Here is a 14339-nt window from a genome sequence, read left to right as displayed (position 1 = left end):
CTAGGATTTTCAAGAAGATTCCCGTGATAGGTGGTTTATTTTGAGTTAATGATGTATTTTAATTATAGAACACAAGAAAAAAAAACAACAGTTAAAAAAAATAAAGATAACACAAAATATATCCTGTTAAAATACTCAAGTATGAGTTTAGTTCAATTAATTTTTGTTTTTCCTTTTTCAAAGTTTAAGTTAAGGTGTATTTACAGTTTTTTTTTTTTTTTTGTTGTAGTAAATATCAAATTAAAAAGCCATCTTTACGCTTTACTTTAAAATGACACCATATTAAGTGACTCCAAATGCTGAACCTGTGTGCTATTAAAACACACGAAAGTCTAAAAACATGACATTTAAGGTGTTATTTAGTCTCTCCATGCACGGTGAAACATTTGGATAAGTAGGGGTTTGTGCGCCACCCAGGAGTAACTTTGTGACCTCCACCCCTCCGTGGCGTCACGCAGGAGGAGGGATGGCACTTTAAATATGGAAAAAGACACGCTGCGCTCCGAGTCTCCACGCGTTTGGAGCCAGACTCAAAAGCAGCCTTTTCTCTGAAGATGATATCCACGCAAGACCTGATCGAATCCAGCACGATATGAGGATTGTTTGTCCTGGGTTAAGTTTGATTTGTAGAGTCGAAGAAATTATTCCAGCGAGAGAGATAGAGCTCCAGCTCCTCGACTTCAGTTTTACTTTTTATCCACTGAAAGAAAGAAAAGGAAAAAAAAAAGAAAAGAGCGCGTCAGCTGCAGAAGGTGAACATTTTCCAAACAGAGACTACAAACAGAACCTGAGCTGAGGAAGACGAGTGGAGATCACAACCAAGACTGTCACCATGAGTTCTGAAAAGACCAAGTAAGTTATCTTTGTGTTCCTTTCATGTTAGTGCTTTTTTTACGCAGCTGTTTCCGTACTCTGCTTATGTCAATAACTCTAACGTTGGCTGCAGTTTCCAACTCATCAGTCAGATCCACCTTATGGAGAGTCCAGGTGGGGAAAAAAATATATATAATAAATATTCCCTAATGAAAACCTGACACTTTATCCTTTCATCCTCTGGTGCGTAAATGTGTCCTATCACTTATGTGTCTTTTATTTTAATCACACTTTTACTAAAACTCATGCGACATATGTATTGATTAGTCTTCTACTCGTGCTTTTGTTTTGTTTTGTTTTTTTTTTTTTGTTTCATTCATCTGAACCCATGTGACACCTTGGGTTGGATAAGCCACCGTCGCCAATGCTCGCTCTGGCACTGAACGCAGCCGATAATCTAATTTCCAAGAAGCTGTCACAGTGAATTAGACAGACGCAATGATCTCAGGTGAAGTAACTGTCTCAGCTGTGACTTTATGAATAAAGCCGTGTGTCGGGAGTGATTGCGTCACACACACACACACACACACACACCATGTGGCGTAAAAGTTGAAACTTCACAAAAAACATCTTTCAACGTGGGCCGGTTTGTGCGTCGACGTTGCGCCATGACGCAGAGCGGCAATGATAAACACGAAAACGTGTGCTGGTGTTTAACCTGGAGTTGATTTCATTTCATCTGTACTTCTAAGTGATCCCATTTGAGTGTTTTTACAGTGTCTCATACTGATACTAACACTCAACAAAGGATGTGGGAAAAGCCCAGAGTAGAGCCCTTCAGCCAGGTGTGAACCCTGCCCTCTGTTCACAATAGCAGCTGAAGCTGTAATAGTACATGATAATTCCTCATACCTCTGCCTTTTGTGAAGGTGCTGAAATCTGGTTGTGCTGGCAAAACGTATTTCTTCATCGCTTTGTGCCATCTATATTCTTGTCACTGTCCTTTTGTTTCATAATTGCACCACCTGGAAACTTGTTGCATAAAAACTCTATTGTGCCCTGCAGAAGGATTTCTAGAAAACATCCATTTCCTTATCCATTCAGAGGAAATTCCAAAAGCTAAGGTGAACCGAAAAAGGAGGCAGATCATTGCATAAGAGGAGCAGAATAACCTGGGGATGGCATTTGCATTTGATCACCTTTCTCTGTCCTGTTGAACCCATAAAGACCCAGTGCTACTTCTGTGGCAGTTTCCAAATGATTTTTTTTTCTCTATTTTTAACTTTTTTTAAGTGATTTATCACTATTCATTCTAATAATATGCTCAGTATTTTACATTTTTAAGTAAAATTCAGGTGGCTCAGTTGGTAGAGCGGGTTGTCTAATGACTGAAGGGTTGGCAGTTTGAATCCTGCCTCTGACTGTCTACATGTCAAAGTGTCCCTGGGCAAGACATTGAACCCTAAATTGCTCCCAGTAGAGCCTGGCAGCACCTTGCATGGCAGCAACCGCCTACTGGTGTGTGAATGGTTGAATGTGAGGCTTTGTAAAGCACTTTGGCCACCATAAAAGTGTGGAAAAGTGCTAGATATGTACCAACCATTTACTACTTATTTATCCTATTGTATGCTGCCTCTTGGCCAGATCATTATTGTAAATAAGAATCAGTTCTCGGCTAACATACCTAGTTAAATTAAATAAAATTTAATTTACTGATCATGTAGAGAGTCCATAAAAGCTTGCATTAAAGTTGAGGGTTATTATCAAAAATAGAGAACATTGAAGAAAAAGTGACATGTGCAGTAAAATCTATCATTAACTGAACATAAACCCAGTGTCTCCATCCACTGTCATTGATCCAACTCCATGGGTTTTACTGGTGAATCAATGTTGTAGAAGATGATGGTGTTTCCATGTTCACTACGGAGCCTCTGAACGTCCAAATGGGTCATATCTGATGACCATGAAAAGATGACAAACTATATTTTACACCAATTATTTGCATGTATTGCTAGAATTATTGGATCAACATGTATTAAACAGTTTAGATCAGTAGATTTTGGTCACTGGTGGATGTTTGGGCCTTTATGGGTTAATAGCATTAGATTGTTACAACTCCAGCTCACCTTTATCAGATATTACCTCCTACTAATATTAAATGGTTAAATGTATCCCATGGCCATCACTTGTTTCTTACAGACATGATCCATGTCTGTGAAAAATGTTTGGTTTGTGTAATGTGATAACACAGCCTTAGTGAAACCTACTTAAACTTTTCAATGCTCAAATCCACTTTAACTGCTTGAACAGAACCCCATCCAGACTCCCTTCTGCTTCCAAAAGTCTGGAGCTGCCTCACAACTCTTGACCTCAGTTCTTCTAAGTCATCTTTGTGCCGTTTCGTCATCCTGAGTTACACCGGGGCACCCTCCCTCACGCTGAACCTGGCCGGTGGGATTGGATGCGTCATTCTGTAAAGAGATGGGGATGATCCCTGATCCCGAGCAGCTGATCCCGGCTCCTCACGCACTCTCAGGTTTATCCAGCTTCATGAGGTCATCAGGAACCTAAGTGAGAAGTTAACCAGTGATACGCCTACAGCTGGACGCTCCGGCTCTCACCCGGCTTTTTTTTTTTTTATTAATCAGATGGACAGGGTCAATGTAGGAAATGAAAAAGAAGATCAAGAAGATTTTCCGTGTCTCCAATATCGAATCATCTGCCTCATGTTTTGATGCACACGTAAAAGTTACTCATGTAGCTCCATCTCCAGCTCTTTTATGTTTATGTTTATGTTTATGTTTACGCATTTGGCAGACGCTTTTTTCCAAAGCGACTTACAGGGGAAAACCAATTAAATCACTCAATCAATCAAATTTTATTTATATAGCGCCAGATCACAAGAAAGTTATCTCTTGACATTTTATATATAGAGTTGGTCAAAACCAGACTCTAAGTCAATTCTACAGAAACCCAACAGAATCCTCCAGGAGCAAACACTTGTGACTGGTGACAGTGGCGAGGAAAAACTTCCCTTTAACAGCAGAAACCTCGAGCAGACCCAGACTCCTGGAGGATGGCCGTCTGCCTTGACCAGTTGGGGTTAAAGAGAGAGAGTAGAGAAGGGGAAAAAGAGAGAGCGATAGAGATAGGGACTGGGGGAGAGGGGGAGAAGGGGGGAGTAGGGGGAGACACATGGAGGCGGTTGAGGATAAGTGAGTGGTGATGATGAGGGCAGGGAAGAGGCCGGACCACCGCAGCAGGTCCAGAGATAATCGTGAAAGAATCTGTGGTTGTCCTGGGAAAAACCTTATTAGAATATTTAAAATGGAATGTTTGAAAGTGCTAGGACAGGAGGTGCTCTCGGAAGAGCTGGGTCTTCAGGTCTTCTTTTGACTCTGTTGTGTTTTTAATTTGCTCTTCACATTTGTTCCACTTTTTACCCCGGCATCACCTCATCCTCTGCACATTCCATGTTCCATACCAGTCTACTTTCTGGATTTGGTGCGTCTTACTCCTCTTGTGTCCTGGATATGCTTTTACCACCTGTGCTATGCTCCTCATGAGGGTCTTCCTGACTCAGGTCTTGGTGTGGGATGTTTATCGTAGCTCCTTTGGCTGGGTATAGCCAGTAGTAAACATGCAACCTGAGCTTCCCTTGTTCTCCTGTGTGTGTGTGTGTGTGTGTGGCCGGTTTTCTGAAGGCCCTCTGACTGTGTGTTACTTGACCTGCCCCCATGAGACAACACTTTGGTACCTGAGTTAAATGTCACATTACTGATAGACTCCTTCGTATGCTTTCCATGAATAAGATGCAAAATATATTTGAGGACTATGGATGGAAAATAGCTCCCAGCTAAATCCAGCATATTCACACCAAGTAATGTTTTTATTTGTAGTCAGTGTTCATTAATGTGCACTGTCCTCATCAAATAAATAAATAAATAAATGCTTTGGCAAGAATTTATTGATATACTTTGCTTATTTTGGCAACTTGATGCAATAAAACTTTAATGATCGATTTAAAATTTTGCACAATCAATAGATAAGAGAATAAACATAAACAGCACTTCATTTTAATGGTTAAATTCTTGGAAATACAGAAGAAATATCTGTTTTTAGTGCTGACTGTTAACAAATTTCATTCAAATATTCGTTGTTTTCTTCAGATCACACAGCTCTTTGACAAACTTTCACCGTAGAATTTCAATCCACAATCTGAGTCACCGTTTTTGTCACTAGTATGAAATGTAAACCAGTTACAACCACACAGTACCATACCAGTGGTATGGTAGTTTTATCACATTTTTTGATTAAAAGTGCCTTATTTTTGCATTATTTAGGACAGATATTTTAGACCTGAAACAAGTTAGATCATTGATATAGTCAACACTATTCCCACATGGTCTTAATTGTACATATAGTACCCATGTCTTCTCATTCAGTGGTTTTTATTACTTTCTAAACTGTAGATTATAACTGAAGACATCTGACAGAGAGAATGCCAAGACTGTGCAAAGCAGTCGTCAAAACAAAATGTGGAAACTTTCAAGACTGTAAAATGTAAAACATACTCTGGTTTGTGTAACGCTTTTTTTAAAACCACATAATTCCACATGTTTCCCTTTAATGTCTTCAAAATTAACCCACAATGTCAAAATAAAGGAAAACCATAGAATGAGAAGGTTTTGGCTGGTACTGCACATCTGTTGCAGGTGCAGTTTTTAACACTACTCATATAAACTGTAATCTAATTTGTCCCATCTGAGTTTTATAATGAACAAAGATAATTTTGCACTTTTTCACCCTACACTGTTGCCCATAAAGTCAAAATAATTTAGTTTTTAGACTCATTCCTCTTTTTATTCCTGTTTCTACACATTAGTGATCACCTTTGACCGGGTGCAATGATTACAGACTGAGTCTTATTTACGCTTTATCTATTAAGAAATAAATCACATGGTTACTATCATTTCATGAGAAGAGGTAAAAATATTTTATCCCAACTTTGTGGGCAACAGTGTATTTTACACCATTACTTCAGTAAAAATAAAGAAGACTGTATGAGTTGCTGGTTCAGCTTCTGAACTGAGTTGATGGAATTCACTCTGAAGTCATCATTTCATCAATCTTTTTTTTTTCGTTAACTGCAGAAAAAACACACTTTACACAAAATGTGCAAGTTAAACTATCCTAAGCTAACACTGTTAGTGTGGACAGACAGTATGATGGATTTTTTTACAGCTTCTTTGACTAAATAGTTTGCACTTTTGCAGGATTTTGGAATCATGTTATTTATTTAGGCAATGACTTGCATAAACCAAGGTGGACAGCACTTATTTATTCCCTTGGAAAGCTCTAGATCACAGGTGTCAAATATACTGATGGTGGTTCCTAGAGCCAGAACAGAGTTGGGTAAGACTGCATTTCAATATGCTGCCCCCTCTGCATGGAATGTCCTGCGAAGCAGCCTAAACCTATGTGAACTTGTTACTATTGGTGAATTTAAAACTACTTTAGAGGAGCGTGAAGTCAATAAGCTTGGTCAGTGTAACTGTTTTTAAACTTGCACAACTAATTGTTTCGTAACTATTGATTGTAAGTTCTTGTATTATGTGTTGATTATGTCTTGTCTTGTCAGAAACTGTGTATTATGCTGCTTTTTTTTGGCCAGGTCACTCTTGAAAAAGAGATTTGCAATCTCAGTAGGCCTTTTTTAGCTGGTTAGATAAAGGATATATGTATATGGCCTGTGGGCCAAAACTGGACTGTCGAAGGGTCCAATCCGGCATGTGGGGTGAATCTGTGAAATGCAAAAATGACCCTGAAGACATTGAAAATCAAGGATGTTATCATTATTTTAGTTCAGGTTCCACTTACAGACCAGTTTAATCTAAAGTGGGTCAGACCAGTGAAATACTAACATAAAAATCTATAAATAATGACAAGTCTAAATGTTTATTTTTGTTTTAGTGTAAAAAAAAAAAGTAAAGTTACATGAAATTGTTTATATTTACAAACTATCCTTTCACAAAAAATGTGAATAACCTGAACAAATATGAACAACCTGAAATGTCTACAGAAAAATAAGTCCAATATTACCGATATTCTGCCTGTTGCCAAATGTTTTGTGTATTTGTAGATCCACTGTGATGTGTAAGTTGCAATGCATGTGTGTAAATGATAAACTGAGGTATAATATTGTTAAATTGCAATTTTTTTTAAAGAAATTTCAGGTTGTGCATGTTCACATTTTTAAGGAAACCTTTATAAACATTTTCACAATGTAATTTCACTTTTTTCACTCTTATTATTTTAATGCTCTGGCCCACTTCAGATCTTATTAAGGTGAATGTGATCCCTGCGCTAAAATGAGTTTGACACCCCTGCTCTGGATCATCTGTGATATAAGGTTGTCAGATTGTCCAGCTCTTGTTACATATAATACACATTCCCTATAAAAGACAGCAGTAATCTCCTAAAGCTGCTTGTATTTCTTGTACCTGTGTCCTTAAGAGAATGAAGACAGGGCACAAACTGATCAAGAAACAAAGAAGTCTGCCGCTAAATGATAGAGTGGGAACTCGACCTTTCTTTTTTTTCTTTTTGTAAATAACAGTGAGCAACAAAAAACTCTGTAAAGAGGCTAGACTTCCATCCATCCTGGTCACTCTTCATTTTGAGCTGAGAACTGGTGGTTTGACATCACGTCGGCTCTCAGTGTTATTCCGCTATCTCTCCTGCAGCTCTGATATGGTTGTATCCACATGGGAAATTCAGATGAGCATTGCAATCCGAGGAACAAGTTGTATCCTTCCTGACTTTGTTTATTCAACAGTTTGTGTACACTGCTTCCATCCCCTCATTTTGTGACCTGTGTCATTCTCAGTCTGGAATTGTTTGGTGCCAAATGGAAACTATCCTTAAGTTTATCCACATTCTTGATATGCACCATAAATGCAGTATTTATTTGTTGTAGTCGGTGACCATAAACTGTTTTATTCTGAGTCAGTGAGATTGGCCAGATGAACTCCTAATTTGACACTGACACGCTTGTGTAGTTTCCTAGATACAATGGAAAGACAATGATTCACATGCAGACTTAAACTGGCGAGTGTCAGATGACGCTTCATTGGAGATGAGATTAAAACAAATGCTGGTCTTTTGCAGCTTTCACTTTGTACTTAGGAATAACTGCATGTTTTGTTTTTTTTTGTTTTTTTTGTTTTTGTTTTTTTTTTAAATATATTTTATTTAAGGTTTTTCAATATAAAAACACTGAACAAACACCAACACCTTTACATACAGTTGTGCTCATAAGTTTACATACCCTGACAGAATGCACACGGGACGGTCTTGGATGTTCCAACATGACAATGACCCAAAATACAAGGACAAGTTGATCTGTCTTTGGTTATAGCAGAAAAAAGTGAAGGTGAAAGAGCGGCCATCTCAGTCTTCTGACCTCAGTATCATTGAGCCACTTTGGGGAGGTCTCAAACATGCAGTTCATGCAAGAAAACCCCAAATGTTAAAGGAACTGAAGGTGTTTTGCCAAGAAGAATGGGCAGCTTTACCATCTGAGAAAATAAAGAGTCTCATCCACAATTACCACAAAAGACTTGAAGCTGTCATTGATGTTAAAGAGGCCGATACAGAGGATTAAGAACAAGGGTGTGTAAACTTTAGATCAGGGTCACTTGGATAGTTTCTGTTGTGAGTAGGATTTAAAAAGAGCAAACACTTTTGTTTGATGATAAATGGCTTCATCCAACCACTAGCCACCAGTGAAGGAAAAGGTTTTGTATTATCATTCATATTCTCTGAAAAATGAACAAAGAATCATAAATTGTGCTAGGGTATGTATAGTTATGAGCACAACTGTTTACAGAATATAAAATAAGACAAAATAAACTAAACTTAAGAAAAAAAACAAAAGAAACATTCACACACAACCACATATGTATTAAAAAAATAAATATCCACAGTTTATTTTTCATTGATTGCTTTATATCGAGGCCTAAACCGTAGATTACCTTCCTTTTAGACCGAGGCTTCTGTAGCATGATCAGTTCATAGATCATGTAGGTGATCTTAGTGGACTCTTAAATAACGGCTTCTCTGCAGAGAAAACTCTCCATTATGAAGCTTTGTGCAAGTTCATCTGATTTATCCAGGCACTTACTGAAGAAAAGGCTGCTAAAGACTTTCATTTTCGTAGCACTAATGTAGGTGGAAGGGAATGTGACATTGTAGTCACAGAGTATGTGGGTGAGTGCGGCAGCATAAAAATGTTAATGCACGTAAAGGCAAGAAAATGCTTCCCAGGTGACTGACTTTGCCATCTTACTGTGTGCTTATGCAACATGTTTTTCTTTTCCACAAATAATAACCAGCTGCATTAGTATGAAAATTACATCTTGAAATTGCTGTCATTATACCTGTTCTCTCTTTTTTTTTTTTTTTTTTTTTATTTTGTCACATTGGTTGACAGTTCTAAAAAGAAACAAATGGCTTTTCAGGCTAATTTTCCACATCAGTAGATAGATGAATAAGAAGTTGCTGAATATGAGTCATCATTAAGATTGCATTCCATACAAATACATATTTGTCCATGTCAAATGGAGTTTTCAGTCAAAGCTGTAAAAGCCAAAAACACACCAGATTGTGAAAATACACACCTTCCTTCTGCTCATCTCTCCTCTCAGTCCAAATCTGATAATTACAACTGTCAGTCACTCATTAAACCCTCCTACCAGTCTGAAAAAATGTGTGCAAAATTTTTGCTTAATAACACTAAAAGAAATGTCAAGTAGTGCAGGTTTAAAACATGACAACACTGATGTTCTTCAGAACTTGATTTCCTGAAGTATTAATTTGACTAAGGATGCAGGTATGAGAGTCTGATCAGTGGATGTTGTTGAGTTTTGGTTAGTACATTCCAACATTGCAATTCATTCAGTTTAATATTATTCATTATTTGTATAATTCCTTCTTGCAGAATGGAGGATGAAGCAGTCCTGGACAGGGGGGCATCGTTTGTCAAACATATCTGCGATGATGAAGTGGAAGGTAAGACCATCTCCATGTACGTTACGTAACTGAGAGAAGATCGGTAATTGTTTCATATGTGTGTTGCCTTCTTAATCCTACGATGTTTTCCCTCTACTATCAGCACAATTAACATCTGAGAAGAAAACAGATGTAAGAACAAGAAGGCTTGTAATATTTTTGAGCAGGAGGATGTTTCTTCAAGTGTGCTGATCCTGTTCAGTGCTGGCTGCTGTCAGACTAAAGCCACAAAAGAATGTGTGTGGAGACGCCCACACTGGTTTACTCGGACAATCACATGTTTCACAAACCAACGCTTAAGGGTGCACACAAAGAGAATGACATCAGTGTTTTTGGCAATATGTCATGGTGTGTATTAAGTTGTAGCTGCGTGACCCCGTTACCTCTGTGTATGACCACTACAGGTGGATTCTGGGAAACCAAACTGACCTCAGACTGGTACGAAAGGTGTCATTTAAACCCCTGAGACATGCTGCAGTCTTAACAGGAGGACACCCGTGAAGTTTTACACAGCACTTTGTGGAATGGGTTAAATATGCAGTGGCTTCAACTCTATCTTGTTGAGTTAATCATGGTATTTGTAAGTTTTCTCTCTTTCTAATTACTTCCTGGGGACATTTACTCATCATTTCCTGTATGTACTGCTGTGTAGGAAGTACTTGACACTGATTTATCTCTCCATGTGCTTGACTGATGATGCAAAGTATCTCTTCGAGCAAATTATATCACTGACTGCTTTGGTTTTGTAGGTTTTTTATTTATTTAATAAGAGTATGGCATGTGTTCGGGTTGACTCGGCACACCCGTCCCTGCAGTTATGGTAGTAATGCAGATTACCAGCACACAGGATTAACGTCATTTTTTTTAACTTGCCTTTTACTTTTTACTCTGTTTTATTGCTTGTTTTATACTCTCCTTATTATCCGTACAGTGTCCTTGAGTGCCAAGAAAGGTGCCTATAAATAAAATGTATTAATTTCCTTTTAAATGTGAATCTAATCTGATCTGTATTCCCTGTATTCTATTGTGTTGCGGCAGGTCACCACACTGTGTATATTGGTGTGAATGTTCCCAAGAGCTACCACCGGAGGAGACGCCACAGACGCAAGTCCAGCCACAAGGACAAGAGGGATCGAGTCGAACCGAGTGTGGAGGGATACAAGTCGGATGGGGACGAGTCATCCGCGAACATCCTCAAACCTCTCAGTGAGTTTGAATAAAGCGTTGGTGGACTTCAGTAGTAAAATCCAGACATAATTCATGAGAGGCACATTAGTAATGGATAAATCACCCCTGAGATGTGTGTTTAAGTCTGCTGGGTGAGGTCCAGCAGCACTCTGTAAATCACATCCTACAGGATATCATTGCTTCTGTAGTTAAGGAGGTAGGTATTCAAGTAGAGCAGGGAGGTGTGGGTGGGGTAGCAGCAGCCAAGAAAGTAAAACAAATAATAATAAAAGGCTAAAAATTACCAGCCAGAAACCTACACTCAAGAGTTTTAATGGGAACATGTGAAGTGCTAATCTGAAAATTACACTGGATTGGCTATGATTAAGTAAATAAAAGGGTTGTATTATTATTATCTTTCGAGATGATGTTTTACAGTACGGTGAGTTTAGCACAGCAGGTAAATGAGAGAAAAGTAAAACAGATGAGCTGTAAAATATCAAGATGCGCATATAGGCATGAAGAAGTTTTATGTAAAAATGAGTGATCAGAAAAACAAGGATCCACACTGAAAATAAAATAGTGTCAGGAATACACAGATTAATATTCTCTTTCAATAGCAAAACCAAATGGATTGTAGCCTTTTATGATGAGATGAAGATGCAAAATGCACATTAATAAACACATGAAAATCCTTGTCAGGCATCTTCTTACTATAGAAAAACACACCAGATGTCTTCAAGCTTTCCTCTTAAAGTAGCAAGATAGCAACATTAATCCCAAGATTGTTTTCTCTGGATGGATGAAAGTCTTTACATATAGGTCAGACTGAACCCTGATTGTAAGGATAGAGACATTTCTCATGTGGGAAAGAATCAAACAAAGAGCTTTCAGACACTGGTGCTGTGGTTTAGCGTCAGTATACTGTAAATGAGCCTCATAATCAAATGGGAATCTCCACGTTGTATCTTTGAGCTTCAGTAAAGTCTATGTTCCGCCACATAAAGCTCTTGGAGGGGGCAATCACAAACATTACAATCAGGTTAAAAGCTATTTGCAAGACACAGAATTATCATTCACAACTCTGGAATTCACCCCAAGGTGCTGCTGCCTGGAAGCTGGTATAATGGAGAGGGTGTTTACTCTATACTTAACTGGTCCTGGAAATAACCATTAAGGAATCAGAATGGGTTAGAGATTGGCGGGGGGGGGTAGTTGGCCAGGATTTACCTTGAATCTCATCAGATCATGTGTAGACCAATGCAGCAGAGCAAGTAACCTCAAGTTTTCCCAAACTTTGTTGTTTTTTTGTCCTAACCTTAAGGCCCTGTTACAGGCATCGATATACATTCAGTTCTAATAATTGATAATGTAACAAAGTGTTGGAGTATTTTACAGATATGGTAGGCTGGAACAGAAACTACTGAAGCAAAAGTTGATATGCAACACCTTAAAAAAAACCTAAGACATATGAATTTAACAATTTGCAGCTAATGGGATATAGATAAAAAACATATTAAGGTGATAAAGCAGTAAGGCCTAGATAAGAAACCTTGGCTTTGACGCAGAGGCACCTGTATGTACTGGAGTAGTTATTGAGCAGTGACGATGAACTGACTGCAGAATCTGAAATGAAGGCTAGTTTAAAAAAAAAAAAAAAAAAAAAAAAAAAATTGAGAGAGAATATTGTCCCTTTTAGTGTACAGCAGGGCAATGACTTGTGCAAAATCAGTCAATTTAAACACCATGCTGCATTACCAAATATTTAATTGTCTAGAGAATTTGACTATTTAAAATAGATTGGGTGGAATGTATTACAGGCCTGTTTAGTACGTATCGGATACAGCGACCCGAGAATCTGTCATCAGGCGTGTTGGGAGGAATTTACATCTGTTTCTTCATATGTCAGTCTTTATTTATATGCAGCAGCTGCTACAGAATAGTGTCAAAGCATATGATTATCAGCTCTGTGTGGATCCAGATCAGTGCAGATTATTTTAAGTCAATAATGCCAACATGGGCTTTAATTTGACAGGATATGTGGACAGTACAGTAATAAGTAAAGTATGAGGAAACAAAGCAACTTTCGGTCAGTATCCTAAATGTGATCGCCTCTTTCCTGCTCATGCTGGTGTCTTGTTAAGCCGCTGGTTCATAGACTCCTTGCAACAGACAAGCACTTGAGTAATCCTCTTCATGCTGCTAGCTCCTTCGACTCTTTAATCCTCCTTTGTTACACTCTGGTGTAAACCAGCCCGTGTGCTTAGTCATTCGAAGGTGCTATGATATGATAAGAGTTTTGCTCAACATTAATCTGTGTGTAGATGTCACAAGCCCTATCTGATTACTGCATGAGTCACACAAAGTTTGCTTGTAGGGCCATTATATATGAATGTATTTGAGGACATGCGCTGCTTTACAATACACACGTTCATCAGTCACTGCTTATTCTAACGTAATAGAGGAACCAGTGTTGTAATAATGTAAGTATTTGTTGACTTGATAAAAAACTTTACAACTATTACAGTTCATTTACACAGGATTATTGCCAGTTCTTTTGCAAGTTCTATCATAAATCGCAGATTAGACGTCAATAGCAATTGGCATTACAGGTCATTTTTGCATCTCAGTGTTTTCAGTGGAACACATATTCATAATCTTCCCTGGTCAGTGCATGCTTCACCTGTTTTAATTGTTTTTTTAAACAGTTTTTATCTGTCTTACTTGCTTTCTATTTCTTAACTTCCCTTTTAATCGTATTTATTGCACCCTGCCTGTAGCACTTTGAGGTTTTTAGATAAAAATGTAAAGTGCACTACAAATAAAATTTATTATTATTATTGTTATTATTAAATATTTGAGCATTAATGTCAATGCAAACAGTGACTCATCAGTATAATCATACACAGTCAGACCACAGGTAAAGCCGAAATGTAACAGAAAAGTGGCCTTTTTAAATGCCCCCCTAAACTCAGCCCAGACGGACAAAGACTCTAGAGTTTTTTTGTTCTCATCTCTCTCATTATCTCTGTAGACGATCTGAAGTATAAACAGTCTTGTGAAGGTTGACTGAGAGGGCAAACCCTTCTGAACTATGAAGCTTTAGCTGATATTGGGATAAACATTTTTCTCCTGTTGAGCTGTAAAGCACTTTAGCAACCCCCTGGGAAGATTTTCATATTAGGTCTTTGCCCTTTTTTAATGAGAGGGCATGTTGCCTCTTGCTAGTTTACCTTTGTCCTTTACACTATTGTCCCTGTTAGCACTTTTGCTTGTGCTAGTAGCTC

General features: G+C 38.2%; 1 protein-coding gene across 6 annotated transcripts in view; it reads left to right on the top strand.

The window, feature by feature from the left end:
* Window positions 1-465: 465 nt before the first annotated feature.
* The window catches only part of LOC115429500 (electrogenic sodium bicarbonate cotransporter 1-like), a 39372-nt gene continuing 25498 nt past the window's right edge, over window positions 466-14339 (top strand). For 4 of the 6 annotated variants that reach the window (XM_030149000.1, XM_030148997.1, XM_030149001.1 and 1 more), the window contains exons 1-3: window positions 466-852; window positions 9815-9885; window positions 10924-11091. In XM_030149000.1, coding sequence (XP_030004860.1) covers window positions 833-852; window positions 9815-9885; window positions 10924-11091 — 259 coding nt within the window. In that variant the 5' untranslated portion in view covers window positions 466-832. The remainder of the gene's footprint in view (window positions 853-9814; window positions 9886-10923; window positions 11092-14339) is intronic. The other 2 variants (XM_030149002.1, XM_030148998.1) reach the window with 1 other exon arrangement.

This window comes from Sphaeramia orbicularis, chromosome 12, assembly GCF_902148855.1.
Source record: "Sphaeramia orbicularis chromosome 12, fSphaOr1.1, whole genome shotgun sequence".
NCBI classification, from domain to species: Eukaryota; Metazoa; Chordata; class Actinopteri; order Kurtiformes; family Apogonidae; genus Sphaeramia; species Sphaeramia orbicularis.
This window is presented reverse-complemented; position numbering and strand designations above follow the sequence as displayed.